At 34.9% G+C, this 17,609-nt stretch overlaps 1 protein-coding gene across 1 annotated transcript; it reads right to left on the bottom strand.

Moving 5' to 3' along the window:
* Window positions 1–293: 293 nt before the first annotated feature.
* Window positions 294–15,579, bottom strand: dnajc25 (DnaJ (Hsp40) homolog, subfamily C, member 25). The gene is made up of 4 exons (XM_026259947.1): window positions 15,258–15,579; window positions 12,874–13,026; window positions 1,997–2,467; window positions 294–635 (listed from the first exon to the last, which is right to left on the bottom strand). The coding sequence occupies exons 1-4, from the start codon at window positions 15,543–15,545 to the stop codon at window positions 513–515; spliced, it is 1,035 nt and encodes a 344-aa protein (XP_026115732.1). The 5' UTR covers window positions 15,546–15,579; the 3' UTR covers window positions 294–512.
* Between the last annotated feature and the right edge of the window lie 2,030 nt (window positions 15,580–17,609).

Genomic DNA, 17,609 nt, shown 5'->3' with positions numbered 1-17,609 from the left:
ATAAAACGTTATTTCAGTACTAAAGCTGGATGAATTAGATGTGATTTTATACATGCAAAAAAAGGAAGAAAGAAAGAGGGGGGAAAATGCCTTTAGGGCACAAGCACAGCATCGGGTGACGTAACATTTATAGCTGACAGAAAGAAAGAGACACAAAGCTTTTCAGTGTTTGAAATGAGGCATTTTTCAAACTATAATACTGGGTTTTCTTCAACCTGTGATAATATTTCTCCTGGTAAAACAACACACAATGTTATTACACAGTTACTTTTCGTTATGTTTCCAACACAGTCTCTTCGTCCTATGCATTGACAGAAAAATCTAATGATCCTCCATAAGCACAATCAAAAAGCCTTTATAGACTTTATATGAGGAAAGGCAGTCTTGTAAATGACATGCACATTGTCAGTCTATTGTAAACAAGGACGCACAGAGCTGTGTGTCATTACTCATATGAGCTCAGGCTGTTCAGGCTGGACGTGCATCTGGGATGGCTCTCTGTTCAAGTGAGGTCAATCATCAGCAAAAGTGATGCGTCCAGGCCCCTCACTCCTCATCCAACGCCTGTAGCGTTTCCATCGTGAGTCTGTGGCCATCTTCATCTTCATTTCTTCCTCCTGCTCCTCTTTGTAGGTCTTAATATATCAAACACAGAAAGACCAGTTATTCTGGAGTCCTTCAACACAAACATACTAACACCACACATTCAAGCTTAATAACATGAAAAGTAGTAAATCACCATTTGACTTAATAAGGAGAATAAGGGTGCTTCTCTATACACTAAAGAGCCATTACGTTATGACCAACCCAAGCTAAGAGCAATAAGTGCACCTGGCAACCAAATGGTGCCACAGGAGCAATTCAAAGAGCAGTATATATACCAACCAAGGACCAGTTTTCAATCAGTTGAGTGTTCAGTGTCAAGATGGGAAAAGCTGCCAACTTATCAGAATTTGATAAAGGACAAATTGTGATGGCACGGCGATTCAGAACTTGGATCCTGGAAATGGCAGTCACCAGCAGGGAAATGTATCACAGTTTATCGCAGCCTTCTGCATATAGGCCTGTGTAGCATACGATCCAGCCAGGTCCCCATACTAACTGCACACCATTGGCAACAATGCATGAAACGGACCTAAGATCATTGAGATTGAACCGTTGATGATTGGTGAAACGGGCCTAAGATCATTGAGATTGGACCGTTGATGATTGGTGAAACGGGCCTAAGATCATTGAGATTGGACCGTTGATGATTGGTGAAACGGGCCTAAAATCATTGAGATTGGACCGTTGATGATTGGTGAAACGAGCCTAAGATCATTGAGATTGGACCGTTGATGATTGGTGAAACGGGCCTAAAATCATTGAGATTGGACCGTTGATGATTGGTAGAAAGATTCAAGATTTCTGGTGCATCAAGTCGATGACCAAGCGCACATACGCAGATTACCAACAGAGGCTATAAATTTAATGATTCAATTCTCATTCACAAGCTTAAAATTTGATTTGATTACCAATTCGACTATTTGATTAAATATTAATTCAATATTAATAACATCACCATCACCCCGCAATGTATAGGAACCGCAGGACCTCCCGTTAACATTATGGTACCAGATACCCCAAGAGACCTATCTCAATCTCATTGGATCAGTGCCTCACCACATGGCCAACGTTTTGCGGGCTAAGGTAGATGGTCACAATGTAATAGATCATACATCTGCAGATTGTATTTAGACTTCAACATTTCATAAAAGTTGCTTTCATTTGTGAAGTTTTTAATGACGAACCAAATGTGTGAGAATCATAAATGTTTGTTGGTAACTGGTCTTATTTTCTGCAATAATCTAAAATCCAATGAGAAACTCTATTGGAATTTTGTTTAGGGATCCAGGAGGATGGTAACTTCCAGGTTAGTCTACAAAAAAAAGTCATCACTCATCACTGCTCTATTTTGTGGAATCAACGCTATAAAATAAAATAAATCTTCTCAAACCTCATAATTCTCTTTGATCCAGAGCTGCTGCTTGAGGAAAGTCTCGATCAGGCTGTTGTCTAGACTATCAAACTGAGCCTGTGACATCTTCATGTACTTGCGGATAATGTAAAGTCTCTCCTCATCCCCATACTCCTCCCGGCGAATAGTGAAACGGTAAAACCATGAGAAGTTCCATGCCACATAGGTGCACAAATGGTAAGGGAACAGAATGATTTTACAAAGCAGAATATCAGATACATTGGGCTTCTGATAGCCGCCTTTGATGTCTATCTTGTTCTTGATTATGTCTTTGATAATCTGCTCCTCCTCTTCACGGATCTCCTCTTTAGAGCGCCGGTTCTTGCCCTTCTCTCTGGTTCTATTCAGCAGACCTTGCTGCTTGGCCAGTTCAGTAGCCTGGATGCGGTATTTGGGAACCGTCATCAGGTAGTTGATGGCTTCTGTGTAACTACTCCACCAGCTGTAATACTGCAAAGACATAAAAACATCTGTTTATTAAATTGTTAGTTCTGACTCTAACATCGGAATCTATGAGTCATATTCTATACATTAACATGCCACACAATGAGACTTCTTGTTATGGCAGGGTACTTGAACATCAGTTCAAGGGCAGATGTCATTTAGGAAGGAATCTAAAAATAAATGGCCTACAGTGGGTAAAATACATTTTTGGGTAAATTTTTACTCATAAACCGAATTCTTCATTGAGCATTGCTATCAATCAGTTCTTTGTTTTAATGCTGATAGCCCTTGTTTGTTTAAAATATCCATTGCTCTTCAGATTTAATTGATTGATGTGTGTTCAAAAACAGCCACTTGATTAATCAATCAATAATAGATATGAATAAACATCATAATGGTACAAAACGTGGTGACTTTTGTGGCACTTGCTATATGGACACAAAAACCATGGACATGATTGGAAAAGGCTAAATGGTCTTAAAAAAATAAAAATAAAAATAAAAGGTAACAATGGTGAACTTCATAGGCAAATCCTAAGTAAATTAATGGGAAATATGAAAAATTCCATATTTTTTTTAAAGTACAATATACAAATCAGCCCCTATGAAGTAGACATTTTTTTATACTGTCCAAATATATATGCATACATATCTAAATGCAATGGGTTATACAGGCATCTAGTGGTTACACCATGGTAATACATGAGGTTATTTTTTCTTTTCTTTTCTCTTTTCTTTTTTTTTCAATAGTTCCACAAACACTGAAAACAATAGATGGTAATATTGCCTAGTATCATGAAATCTACATAAAAAAAAAAGTTTTAAAGAATAAATATTTTTGAAATAAAATACAGAACATCCATTTAAGTGAAAAACATGTCATGCTTATTGTCTTTGGTCTGATTTGAATCACAGTAAGATAAGATTAGAGAAAACAAGCTGTCAGCACAGACATTTCAGAAACACACAAATAAGCAAAGTAGCTTGTTGAAGGACTTTATATTTTATATCTATATATCTTTAACACATCTTATCCTTACACAGATCTTAACATCTTGGAAAAAGATGGTATATTTATTGCAAGTTTAGTGAAAGTCATCAATTCAGAGTAGTTTGGAAGGATTTGGTGAAAGCTTCACAGTATCTTAAATGGCACCTATTATGCAAAATCCACTTTTACATGGTGTTTGGACATAAATGCGTGTTGGCATTGTGTGAAAACAACCAGCCAACAATGATAAAAATTAACCCACTCCTTATATTTTAAAATCCATTCAATCAAATCAGTCTCACTAGGCCTGCCGTTTTTTGCATGCAATGTGACATCACATTTCTATAGGGCTGGGCAACAGGGGCTGATTGACACTCCTGCATTGCCATAGTTTCTGACCTCAACGGTGGTACGCAGTCCTTCATTTTCTCTGCTCTCGAGCAGCTGTAATGTCAAAAATGTTTCGTAAGCAATCCCGGTGTTGTGTTTGAGTGCAAGACTGAAAATAAGAGTCTATATGTTTTCCCAATATCTGAGGTACTGAGGACATACTGAGGTATTTTTTTTAAGGTAATGCACCTCAAAATCTACCTAAATACATTTATGTCTAGGCAAATCATTTAACTCTGCTTTGTGAATGTCAAGTGGTTATAGTGCTTAGCATTTTAACCATATTTGTGTGAGCATGTTATCGCATTATTTTAATTGTTCAGCGCTGCGCTCTCTGCTTCCCATATGTTAGGCTGAAACACCAGTTCTCTAGCTCTCAGTCATGTTGCTTCTAACAGTCCTTGCGGTTTTTTTTTTTTTTTTTAGAAGAACAACATTTTGTTGTGGAACTCAGTAAACGTAATATTGCTTTGCAATAGTTAATTGCATAATAGTGGAGTTTCAGAACAAATCATCCTGTCATGTGCTTCCTGCTAATTTCGCTGCAATACATGTAGGAAGAAATGCACATTTTGTTGGTTTCACAATTGGTCATCTCTACAGCTTTAATGGTACACAAGATGACACAAAAGTTAATGACCTTAAAAAAAAAAAAAAAAAAAAAAAAAAAAGTGGATCTTGTGACATCCTCATTTAGCATTTGCCTACAATCATAAAGACTATCACAGAGTTCAGAGTTAACAGTAGCTATGTTTCCATCTACCCTGTTATGCACATTTTAAATTATTACATGAGAAACTGAGTGATGGAAATTCCAAATTTTGAAAAAAAAAATTAGAATAATTTTTATAAAATTTTAATTTAAAATAAAATTTATTTAAAAAATTATGCTCGCTTAAGGTGGTTTTTGACTTGTAAATGTCAATGTCAATGTGAAAAATGGGAGATGGAAATGCATTAATAAATTAATCCATGCGCATTAAAAAGTCTTTGCGATCTTTGCGAAATTGGGACAAACTAACTGGACAAAACAAACAGATCGATCTCAAAGCATCCAAAATATTGTCATGGTCATTCTGAAATGAAATTGTTAGTTCTGACTCTAACATCGGAATCTATGAGTCATATTCTATACATTAAAATGCCACACAATGAGACTTCTTGTTATGGCAGGGTACTTGAACATCAGTTCAAGGGCAGATGTCATTTAGGAAGGAATCTAAAAATAAATGGCCTACAGTGGGTAAAATACATTTTTGGGTAAATTTTTACTCATAAACCGAATTCTTCATTGAGCATTGCTATCAATCAGTTCTTTGTTTTAATGCTGATAGCCCTTGTTTGTTTAAAATATCCATTGCTCTTCAGATTTAATTGATTGATGTGTGTTCAAAAACAGCCACTTGATTAATCAATCAATAATAGATATGAATAAACATCATAATGGAACAAAACGTGGTGACTTTTGTGGCACTTGCTATATGGACACAAAAACCATGGACATGATTGGAAAAGGCTAAATGGTCTTAAAAAAATAAAAATAAAAATAAAAGGTAACAATGGTGAACTTCATAGGCAAATCCTAAGTAAATTAATGGGAAATATGAAAAATTCCATATTTTTTTTAAAGTACAATATACAAATCAGCCCCTATGAAGTAGACATTTTTTTATACTGTCCAAATATATATGCATACATATCTAAATGCAATGGGTTATACAGGCATCTAGTGGTTACACCATGGTAATACATGAGGTTATTTTCTCTTTTCTCTTTTCTTTTTTTTTTTTTTCAATAGTTCCACAAACACTGAAAACAATAGATGGTAATATTGCCTAGTATCATGAAATCTACATAAAAAAAAAAGTTTTAAAGAATAAATATTTTTGAAATAAAATACAGAACATCCATTTAAGTGAAAAACATGTTATGCTTATTGTCTTTGGTCTGATTTGAATCACAGTAAGATAAGATTAGAGAAAACAAGCTGTCAGCACAGACATTTCAGAAACACACAAATAAGCAAAGTAGCTTGTTGAAGGACTTTATATTTTATATCTATATATCTTTAACACATCTTATCCTTACACAGATCTTAACATCTTGGAAAAAGATGGTATATTTATTGCAAGTTTAGTGAAAGTCATCAATTCAGAGTAGTTTGGAAGGATTTGGTGAAAGCTTCACAGTATCTTAAATGGCACCTATTATGCAAAATCCACTTTTACATGGTGTTTGGACATAAATGCGTGTTGGCATTGTGTGAAAACAACCAGCCAACAATGATAAAAATTAACCCACTCCTTATATTTTAAAATCCATTCAATCAAATCAGTCTCACTAGGCCTGCCGTTTTTTGCATGCAATGTGACATCACATTTCTATAGGGCTGGGCAACAGGGGCTGATTGACACTCCTGCATTGCCATAGTTTCTGACCTCAACGGTGGTACGCAGTCCTTCATTTTCTCTGCTCTCGAGCAGCTGTAATGTCAAAAATGTTTCGTAAGCAATCCCGGTGTTGTGTTTGAGTGCAAGACTGAAAATAAGAGTCTATATGTTTTCCCAATATCTGAGGTACTGAGGACATACTGAGGTATTTTTTTTAAGGTAATGCACCTCAAAATCTACCTAAATACATTTATGTCTAGGCAAATCATTTAACTCTGCTTTGTGAATGTCAAGTGGTTATAGTGCTTAGCATTTTACCCATATTTGTGTGAGCATGTTATCGCATTATTTTAATTGTTCAGCGCTGCGCTCTCTGCTTCCCATATGTTAGGCTGAAACACCAGTTCTCTAGCTCTCAGTCATGTTGCTTCTAACAGTCCTTGCGGTTTTTTTTTTTTTTTTTTTTTAGAAGAACAACATTTTGTTGTGGAACTCAGTAATCGTAATATTGCTTTGCAATAGTTAATTGCATAATAGTGGAGTTTCAGAACAAATCATCCTGTCATGTGCTTCCTGCTAATTTCGCTGCAATACATGTAGGAAGAAATGCACATTTTGTTGGTTTCACAATTGGTCATCTCTACAGCTTTAATGGTACACAAGATGACACAAAAGTTAATGACCTTAAAAAAATAAAAAAAATAAAAAAAAAGTGGATCTTGTGACATCCTCATTTAGCATTTGCCTACAATCATAAAGACTATCACAGAGTTCAGAGTTAACAGTAGCTATGTTTCCATCTACCCTGTTATGCACATTTTAAATTATTACATGAGAAACTGAGTGATGGAAATTCCAAATTTTGAAAAAAAAAATTAGAATAATTTTTATAAAATTTTAATTTAAAATAAAATTTATTTAAAAAATTATGCTCACTTAAGGTGGTTTTTGACTTGTAAATGTCAATGTCAATGTGAAAAATGGGAGATGGAAATGCATTAATAAATTAATCCATGCGCATTAAAAAGTCTTTGCGATCTTTGCGAAATTGGGACAAACTAACTGGACAAAACAAACAGATCGATCTCAAAGCATCCAAAATATTGTCATGGTCATTCTGAAATGCCTGAGCGAAGTCAAAGTATTTTTGTATAATTGTCTCCCAGAATGGTCTTAAATAGCATCATTCCCAAACATCCACCTCAAAAACAATGATTGCATTTATTGTGTTTTGTCTGCAAGTAATTTATTATATATGAAAATTATTATATTCAGTGATTTCTCCTACTTTTAAAAAAATGAAATTTAGTACCAGTTTATCAGGAAGTGACGATTTTGTCTCTTTGACAAGTTGGATGGAAACTTTATTCACAAATGTTAATGAGAATCCAATTCCATTGTATTGATGAGGAAATAATAGCTGAATTCCTGTTCTTGTCCCAGCCTTTTGCTCTGTGCACCAGCTTGGAAACAATAAATGATTCATTTTTCCCCCAAGCAGTTGAGTTGCTGCAAGTTTGATCAATAACTTGAACCCTTCCTTCCTTCTAAGATGTGCACCCCAGCAAAACTTGCGTATGCAAATTTGTTTTGCCCTCAGACATCCTCGATCGTCTTAAGGATCTTACAAATTCTATGTAAAAGGTAGGGACGCACGATCATGATTTTTCATGGCCGAATCCAATACCGATTTTTTTTTACAAGCAAACTGGCCGATTCCGATTACCGGAAAAGGAAAGTATGCATAAACAAGGTTTATTTGGTATTTAATAGGCCAAACTGGCTTTTGGCTATTGAAAACAAGAACCATAACCATCTGAATTAACGGCAGTAACTGCACAGTAAGTAGCTGACATTCAATACAAACAGGTGGTACAGACATCAGCATTTAGCTTTTGTTTTTGAATTGGATTGAAACTTCATAGAACTGGTCTTAAATTAAAAGATTAACTGTAACCAAAGGCAACAACTGCATAGTTCTACAATCCAAACAACAAAATCAACACACATTCAATGAGATGTTTCTTAATCAGCATTCAGTATTTGTTTTGGTTTTAAATTAAAGAGCCAGTAAGATGAAAAATCTAAGCTTCCTATCACTGTTTATAAGTCCTGTACAATAGGTTTAAATCCATCCCAGGTTAAAAAACATTGTCATTTTGTCAAAATATCATTTTAAAATTACCTCAATTCTCAGAGATCCCTAAACGGTTCACGCGAAGCTGTTCAAAAGATTCAGTTTCCTTAAACCCCACCTTTCGGTAGCATTCTGTGTTCTGATTGGTGAACTAACATAGTCAGTTTTGATTGGTTGTTCCGCACACAACTTCAAGGTAAACAATGCGTTAGCATCTTTTTGGGGTGAATTATGTCTTATTCCTCTCACCGCGAAGCAAACAGTAAAATAAAAAACTTGAACAGTCTCGCTGCTTTTTCTTCTGTGTGGGTGTATTCAAGCTGCGCGCTTCAGTTTGAATCTGAATAGCGCGTTCAGCGCGGGGGCGTGGACACATTAGATATAATGAAGGGAGACATGAAAAACAGACATCGCGTTGTTTTCATATGGATTACTTTATCACAGAATATCTGTTAAAAGCACTTGTTTAGTTTTAAAGAAGACATGTCAAGCTTTCTATAGATATCTCTCTCATGTCTCTGCGTTGAGTATTCACGGAGTTACACTTCATTTTAATGACGTGTTTGTAAATGAAGATCAGCTCAGACAGGCTGCAGACAGCACACATACTGATAAGACGCTCGGGAGAAAACAGACACATAACTTCATAATCATACTTCGCGTTGTGATTCGGAGATGCTCATTGGTCTAAATAAAGTTGGTAAGGAACCCTCTTTTATGGCCAAACGCTTTGAAAATCCCACTTTGAACTCACCGAGATTAGAAAAGCAGTCATCAGTGAAATGTTGTGAACACAACAAAAGGTATTTGTTGTAACGTTACTGCTCTGGTATTGTGGTAAAACTGAATTTTAGCCATTGGTTCTGATCTTCATTCTTTGTCAGTGAAAATAAAACAAACTTGCCTTTACAATTAAAAACACACCGTCTCCTCGACATGATGCTCTCACACCAACCAGAGCGTCTGTGTGGGGGGTGGGGTGGGTGGGGCAGCTCAGAGTTCCGTTTCTCCCAACATGGTAGGCGGAGATTATTATGCAAAGTGCTCCTAGTGACGTACATCAATCAATCAATCACCTTTATTTATATAGTGCTTTAAACAAAATACATTGCGCCAAAGCACTGAACAACATTCATTTGGAAAACAGTGTCTCAATAATGCAAAATGATAGTTAAAGGCAGTTCATCATTGAATTCAGTTATGTCATCTCTGTTCAGTTGAAATAGTGTCTGTTTTAATTTGCAATCAAGTCAATGATATCGCTGTAGATGAAGTGAAGTGTGAAGTACATAGAGATGGGCAAAAGATTTGAAATCTATAACGACTCGTTTCAGCGATTCAGAGTCGACTCCTTACTTTAGAAGCCAATAACTTTATAAATCATGTACTTTTTGGTTTAATTACATTGCACATTGTTTACACTGATGGACAGCTACACCATACACTGTAATACAGGTAATTTTTGATTTCCCATCTGTGTGGCTCTTTAAAAAAAGGTCTTTACCAGTGAGACTAAATAAATATGTGCTATATGAGTACATTATTCCAAAATGTTAAAATCAAATAATGTTGGTGCGAATAAAAATAAAGATAAAAAGTGTTTCATTCATCCAAATAAACATTTTAAAAATAAACAAATAAAAAAATAGGGTAATGATTCACATCTATATTTTTTTACTTGAGCAAATGTAAAATAAATAAATACTTATCCTTATATCTTTCCAAACCTTTATGCATTTCTTTCTTTTGTGGGACACAAAATAAGATATTTAGAAAAAAAATGTTTACATAAAAATATGTAATTTACTTTAGTTCAGCAAGCAGTTTTTGAGATTTCAGGATTCCCCCATTCATTTAGATAGTGCCCTATGATTTTTGCGATGCAGAAAAATGCGGACGGAATCACAGAATCCAGTTATAAAAATTTAATTCACAGTTTAATGTCATGTATTTGTCAAATTGACTAGTATCAGTAAATATTAAGCTGGAAAAGTCAATTTAAATATGAATCCTGCATGTTCTGCGTGTCTCTGTTAATGAATGGTGCGGAAGCGTTCGTGACACTCATGTGATTTCAGCGTCTGCTGTCTCTCTAAAAAAGGACGTGAACACATGAACAATTTCTCCAGAACTGTTCTGAGCGTGACTTCATGAACATTTGACCGTTTGATTTGAGTAAAACTAGCGTCATATCACATACACAGAACTGTAAAGGTATTCACAGCAACCCGTCAAAATAAAAGTCTTTAGTGGTTTAGTTTAAATAAAAGTGGTTTAGTTTAAAGACAAGTATTCGCCAGAAATGTATTACTATTGTTCAGCAGAGTGTATATAGCCTACTTCTGCTAAAAAGAAACAAACATTATTCTTAAGGAATAATCACACAACATTTCTTCCATGTTTTAATTTTAACAGTTTATCCCTTTTGTTTACCAAAAAATTTTGTTTGCTTATATTTCAGTAATTAAAAGATAAATTAAATTAATGTTTAATGCCTTAATTTGATAACTACAACCCCTGGCAAAAAGTATGGAATCACCCCTCTCAGAAGATGTTCATTCAAATGTTTAATTGTGTAGAGAAAAAAACAAGCACATATATGCCACAAAACAATTTTCACTCAACAAAACAATATTCTGGCTGTATAAAACACTTAAAAAAAAACACAAAGAAAGATAACTATAGTCAATTACAACTGTTTTTACAGATCAAACAGAGGAAAAAAAATATGGAATCACACAAATCTGAAGAAAATTATATGGAATCACCAAATAAAAACACTACTAGTACTTTGTTGCACCACCTCTGGCTTTTATCACAGCTTCAATTCTCTGAGGTATGGATTTAACTAATGACAAACAGTATACTTCATCAATCGGTCTCCAGCTTTGTCTTATTGCAGTTGCCAGATCAGCTTTGCAGGTTGGAGCCTTGTCGTGGACCATTTTCTTTAATTTCCACCACAGATTTTCAATTGGATTGAGGTCCGGACTATTTGCAGGCCATGCCATTGACATTATATGTCTTTCCTATAGAAATGTTTTCACAGATTTTGCCCTATGGCACGATGCATTATCATCCTGAAAATTTATGGAATAAGAAAAGTGTCCAAAATCTCAACATAAACTTGTGCATTTATAGAAGATGTAATGACTGTCATCTCTCCCATACCTTTACCTGACATACAACCCCATATCATTAATGATTGTGGAAATTTGCATGTTTTCTTCAGGCAGTTGTCTTCATAAATTTCATTGGAACGGCACCAAACTAAAGTTCCAGCATCATCACCCTGCCCAATGCAGATTCGTGATTCATCACTTAATATAACTCTCATCCAGTCATCCACAGTCCAAGATTGTCTTTCTTTAGCCCACTGAAACCTTGTTTTTTTCTGTTTAGATGTTAATGATGGTTTTCGTTTGGCTTTTCTGTATGTAAATCCCATTTCTTTTAGGCGATTTCTTACAGTCCGGTCACAGACATGAACTCCACTTTCTGCCCATTTGTTCCTCATTTGTTTTGTTGTGCATTTTCTGTTTAAGGCATATTGCTTTAAGTTTTCTGTCTTGGCGCTTTGATGTCTTTCTTGGTCTACCAGTACGCTTCCCTTTTACAATCTTTCCATTTGATTTGTACTTGGTCCAGATTTTAGACACAGCTGACTGGGAACAACCAACATCTTTTGCAACATTCCGTGAAGATTTACCTTCTTTGAGAAGTTTGATAATCCTCTTCTTTGTTTCAACTGACATCTCTCGTGTTGGAGCCATGAGTTATGTCAATCATCTTGGTTCAACACATCACTAATGTGTGCAAGCACTCTTTTTTAACTGCAGACTAATTAGCAGTTGTAATCAGATACAGGTGTTTGTTTTAGAAATGCAAAGTGCATGGTGATTCCATATAATTTTCCTCAGATTTGTGTGATTCCATATTTTTTTTCCTCTGTTTGATCTGTAAAAACAATTGTAACTGACTATTGTTATCTTTCTTTGTTGTTTTCTTAAGTGTTTTATACAGCCAGAATATTGTTTTGTTGAGTGAAAATTGTTTTGTGGCATATATGTGCTTGGTTTTTTCTCTACACAATTAAACATTTGAATGAACATCTTCTGAGAGGGGTGATTCCATACTTTTTGCCAGGGGTTGTAGAAAAATTAAACAACAGGATTTCTGAGAGCAAAAAAACATTTCATAAGGCTACTGTAAGAAAAAATTTTATTAAGTTGTTCTCATGCATTTAAATAATTAGCCATGCTAAAACACAGATTTAGGTAACAAATCATATGGTGAAAAAAAATTAAACATTTCATAGGGCCCTAAACATGTAATTTTTGTTAATAACTTTTAATAAATTTATGTGAAAATGTATAAGTTTCCTGATTTTAATTAATTAGACATTTTTTTCATAATAAAATTAAATTTATTAAAAAAAAAAAAAAATGATAATGTATGAACAGCTGTCAATCACTAGACCATTTTGTGATGAGTGGTGTACTTACCTGAAACAGTGAAACTGCACAGATAGTTACAAGAATCACTATCCTAACGTCTACTTTGGGAGCAAGTCTTCTCCTGTAGTAGGTATAGTAGTGGCTGTAATATTCCTCTGGGTGGTCCAGCATGTAGTCATAGTCCTTACGTAATTCTTCATCCTGAAAGTCACAATATTAGATATCTATTAAGCTGTCATGGCTAAAGCCAAGAACACACACTTCACAATTTTCAGGCTGATTAGGAATGTAATTCGGTCTTGACAATGGATTGTGCCCAGTCGCTGTATGCAGTCGACAGATAGTTGCATAGTGTGTTGTGTCTAAAGAGTATAATCATAGAATTCAAGAACCAGTCATTGCCACAAAGAGGTTTTTTTAAACATTTAATATTTGCGACTGACACCAGCGATTGTGTGGTTATGCAGAGTGCAGATGCATTCACTCAAACATTATTCAACATTCATTTTGTAATTGTCCAAAAAAAAAAATCCTTGATCACAAGAAAAATCGACGTTGTTCTTGTTGTGATTTATTTTCTTTCTTTTAACTCATAAGTTAACATTTCAAATTAAATGGTTTCATTTTTCTGCAGTCGAAAAAAACATAGCCTAAATTATGTCAGTGATTTCTGTAATTTTAAAGATTATTAAGAATTATTTTATTAGCGATTTATAAGCGATTAATTCCAAAATAAAAGTTTTTGTCTACATTACATTAGGGCAGCTCGATTTTGGTCAATATTGTAATCACGATTATTTAACACTATTATGAGGGGGCCAAATGACCAAAACGTTATGAGCGATTTATTTAAAGACAGTAACTAAATGAGGATGTAAACACATGAAGAACATCTCCAGAACTGCAATGAGAGTCACTTCATGAGCTTTTGACTGTTTTAGTAAAACTAGCATCACATCACATACACAGAACTGTAAAATAGGGCTGTGCAAAAAATCGAATGCTTTTTTCATTCACATCTCATCAGTAAAGACGCTCCTGTGATTAGAAGTATGTCTCCAGCACGTGCATTCAGATCACGGTTGCCAGGTTTTCACAACAAATCCTGCCCAGTTGCTTCTCAAAACTAGTCCAAAACTAGCCCAATCACGTTTCCAGGAGGTTCCCCGATAAAAAATTGCTTCCCAGGGTTAAAATATACGCTTTTTGGCAGGGTTGACTTGGTAGAATTCGCAATTTAGGGGCTAAATATCACGTTATTGGTATTGTCGCTTCAACCTGCAGACATGAAAAACAACCACAGACTTGGCAACACTGGTTGGTATTTATTATACATAAATGTAAATTTTGTTAAACTTTTAATAAATTGTTGTGAAAATGTATAAGTTTTATTATTTTAATTAATCAGACATGCTTTTTGACTAATACAATTACATTTAACCATTAAAAAGGAGTTGATGAGAATTAAAACAGAAAAAAAACAGAATTTGGGAAAGAATAAAACTGATTTCATTGGGCCCTAGTAGATGCTGCGGTTTTTGTGAGTTTTTTTTTTTTTTTTTTTTGGTGGCTTGGCAGAATTTGTCATTAAGTGTGTGTCGTGTAGTGGACTGACTCAGTCATTAGGTTTGTGCTCCTCTCTAACTGTCAAAGACTAGAATCTGCTCCAGTCAATGGTAACAGTCTTTAAGTGTACAATTTTAGATTGTTTCCGCTAGTTGTGTAGTGCATTTTTACCATGTCTTCAAAATGCAACAAAGCAAAATTCAATACAAAGATGCTGGATTGACAAAACCTTACAAGTAAGTGTGTATGTGGGTGGGTGTTTATATTTGTTAAAGCTTGAAGAGTTAACATTCAGTCAGTCAAACATTGAAACACCTTACATTGTGATTCCTGACAGTATCACTGACGTTTCTATATTTCCAGGGCTCAAATGCTTGCTATGATTTTAAATTGTAATTTTGGCCGCTTATTAAACTGTGCTTGTATTATTTATTTTAATATTCAAATAAAGTGAAGTAACGCTTTAGAAATAATGAGAACTAACAAGATTTTACAATAGACACTATTTATTAAATTAACATTAACCGAGATAAATAAATGCATGATTTGTGGTAAATCTATATAAAGTTAATCTTGTTGTAATGAGTTTTAAAAAAAGTTATAAATCACTTTTACAATTATTACCTTTTGTCCCACCGCATTTGCAGTAACGTTAGCAGTGATTGGACAGGAAATTTTTGTTGTAATAACTGAGATAACCTGGGATTATTGGATACACAAGCACCACTATTGAAGTTAGTAACGTTAATTTGAATAATAGTCAGTAGGTTGAATGTATCAATATCCCGTTAACGCGCATTCTGACTTCACTGAAACTCTAACTTTCCTAACAAGAACAGCATGGAAATTTGGTTTGAAAGGGTTACCTTGAGGGTCTCGTAAGCAGTAGCGACCAGCAGAAACTTTTGCTGCGCGGTTTCGCGGGTATCGTCGCTCTCTCCGGGCTGATATCTGTCCGGGTGATATCGCCGGGCCAGCTGGCGGTACGCGCGCCCGACCTCAGCTTTACTGGCGTCACGCGAGACTCCCAGCACGTCATAACAGCTTTGAGTCCCGCAATACAGTCCCTCAATGAGCGCGGAAACCGAAGAAAACCCCAGGATAAAAACAAGACAGATACATAAAGTGAATCTCAGCTCGGTAGAGGCGGCCATGTCAGCATTCTGATGCCGCGGTCGCGCACTGATGACGCAACGTAGTACGTACACGTGTTGAATAAGGTAAAAAAAAAAAATATTGTAATATTATTGACTCTTTATGCAAAGATCTATCTTAAGTTGATTGCTGGCGCTATTTTAACAATAATTCATTTGAATATACATGGAGTAATGCGTCTAAGTCTTTAAAATCAAGAATTTACCTATTTGTAATTTCATCTAGCCTACTACAACATGTTCAAAATATCTCCCACTATTTGCCTTTTCAGATCACCTTCTGATTGAGTTATCCTTACAGACTGTTCGTAAATCCAGTTCCCTCTATTGGAAATTTAACAACTCTTTATTAAAGGATACATATTTTATAAAAAAATATAGAAACTTTAGTCTCCAATATTTTTAATTCAGAGAAGTCAGGCTATGCGTTTAAATGGCAGTTATTTCAATTCAAATCGAGAGAGTTGGCAATTAAAAGAAGGAAGGAATTAAAAAAGGATAAAGACTGCTTAGAAACAGAATTATTAGGCTAAATTGATTATCTCTGGAAAGTTCAAATACTCTCTCAAACACAGGAATATGAACTTCAGTTTTTAAAACTAAACCTCAATGACTTGTAGGCTATACTAGCAAGACAAAAGGTGCTTCTGTGCGTTCTAGAGCTAGATGGATAGAAAAGGGAGAGTGGAATACACTCAATACAGCCTATGTTTTTGCCATTTGAAAAAATAAATTTTAGAAGAAATTCTTTGTCAGCATAATATATTAATAATACCTCATTACCTCTGGGAATAAGTCTTTATTTTTATGTAACTTTTAAAAATATATACTTTGTTATGTCTCATAAAAGTGGAAACTTGTTGACTTATGAAGAATTTATGTCTTTCTATAATTTTCCCATTCCATTTAAAGAGTTTCAGAAAGCTGTAAAAGCCATTCCAAACGGATTAATACATTGAATGAAAAGTCCCCTCATTTCTGGAAGTCATGAAACAAAACTTCCCAAGTTAATAGTTGATGGTATTAAACTATTTTCTCATTCTTGTAATAATACAAATATTAAAGGATTCTTTCAATTCAGATGACCACCAGGACAAGACCACAGGAACCAGCTGAGTCACAATGTGACTTTGCTGCAACCTGGAATTGAACTACTGGTTTCGTCTGGTCAGAGGAGAACTGGTCCCCCAACTGAGCCTGGTTTCTCCCAAGGTTTTTTTCTCCATTCTGTCACCGATGGAGTTTCGGTTCCTTGCCGCTGTCGCCTCTGGCTTGCTAAGTTGGGGTCACTTCATCTACAGCGATATCATTGACTTGATTGCAAATAAATGCACAGACACTACTTAAACTGAACAGAGTTGACATCACTGAATTCAATGAAGAACTGCCTTTAACTGTCATTTTGCATTATTTTGTATTATTTTCCTAATGAACTAATGAATGTTGTTCAGTTGCTTTGACGCAATGTATTTTGTTTAAAGCGCTATATAAATAAAGGTGACTTGACTTGACCTAATGTATACTTTTTAATCCGTCAATATGGTGCGATTATCTGCTTTTATTACACAGCTCTCTGGAATGCTTGTTGTTACATTTTGAGACGTGTTGTTCCCCACATAACAACTGCCATTAGAAACACCAAATAACAATCTCTAGTTTCATTCAAATGCAACTGCTGTCATCTTGTGCCTCAGTTATTGACTGTATTTACTGTAAAATGAAACAAGAGGACTTGCTGTTTTTGAACACTGTAATAAATGTAAGATAATAAGCAGATAAGATTTTAAAACACTTTCTTCTCATTTAACATCCTCGTCTTTATGTGTTGAAAGACTGTGTGATATTATGCCTTAGGTGTTCATCTTATTTGATGGGAACTGTTTTTCTTTGTGAAACTTTGCATTTACAGAGCTAATGTTTCAACTCAAATCAATATTTTGTGTGTAATTATTTACTTGTAAATAAACGTAAACAGTAAACGTGTAAACGTAATAAGCAGGATAATGTACATCCAGCTATGGCAAAATAAAACCTTTTCATTGTGTTTTAAAAGCCCTCTGTTAT

Source organism: Carassius auratus, unplaced genomic scaffold, assembly GCF_003368295.1.
Source record: "Carassius auratus strain Wakin unplaced genomic scaffold, ASM336829v1 scaf_tig00215316, whole genome shotgun sequence".
NCBI classification, from domain to species: domain Eukaryota; kingdom Metazoa; phylum Chordata; class Actinopteri; order Cypriniformes; family Cyprinidae; genus Carassius; species Carassius auratus.
The sequence above is the reverse complement of the archived record's forward strand: the minus strand, read 5'-3'. Positions and strand labels throughout refer to the sequence as shown.

Excerpts from the sequence above, each read along its gene's own strand:
- dnajc25 (XM_026259947.1), bottom strand. The coding sequence starts at position 15,545 with ATGGCCGCCTCTACCGAGCTGAGATTCACTTTATGTATCTGTCTTGTT. Across the intron at positions 2,468-12,873 it reads GTGCAGTTTCACTGTTTCAG|TATTACAGCTGGTGGAGTAG; the intron begins GTAAGTACACCA and ends ATGTCTTTGCAG. Across the intron at positions 636-1,996 it reads GGATCAAAGAGAATTATGAG|ACCTACAAAGAGGAGCAGGA; the intron begins GTTTGAGAAGAT and ends TGATATATTAAG.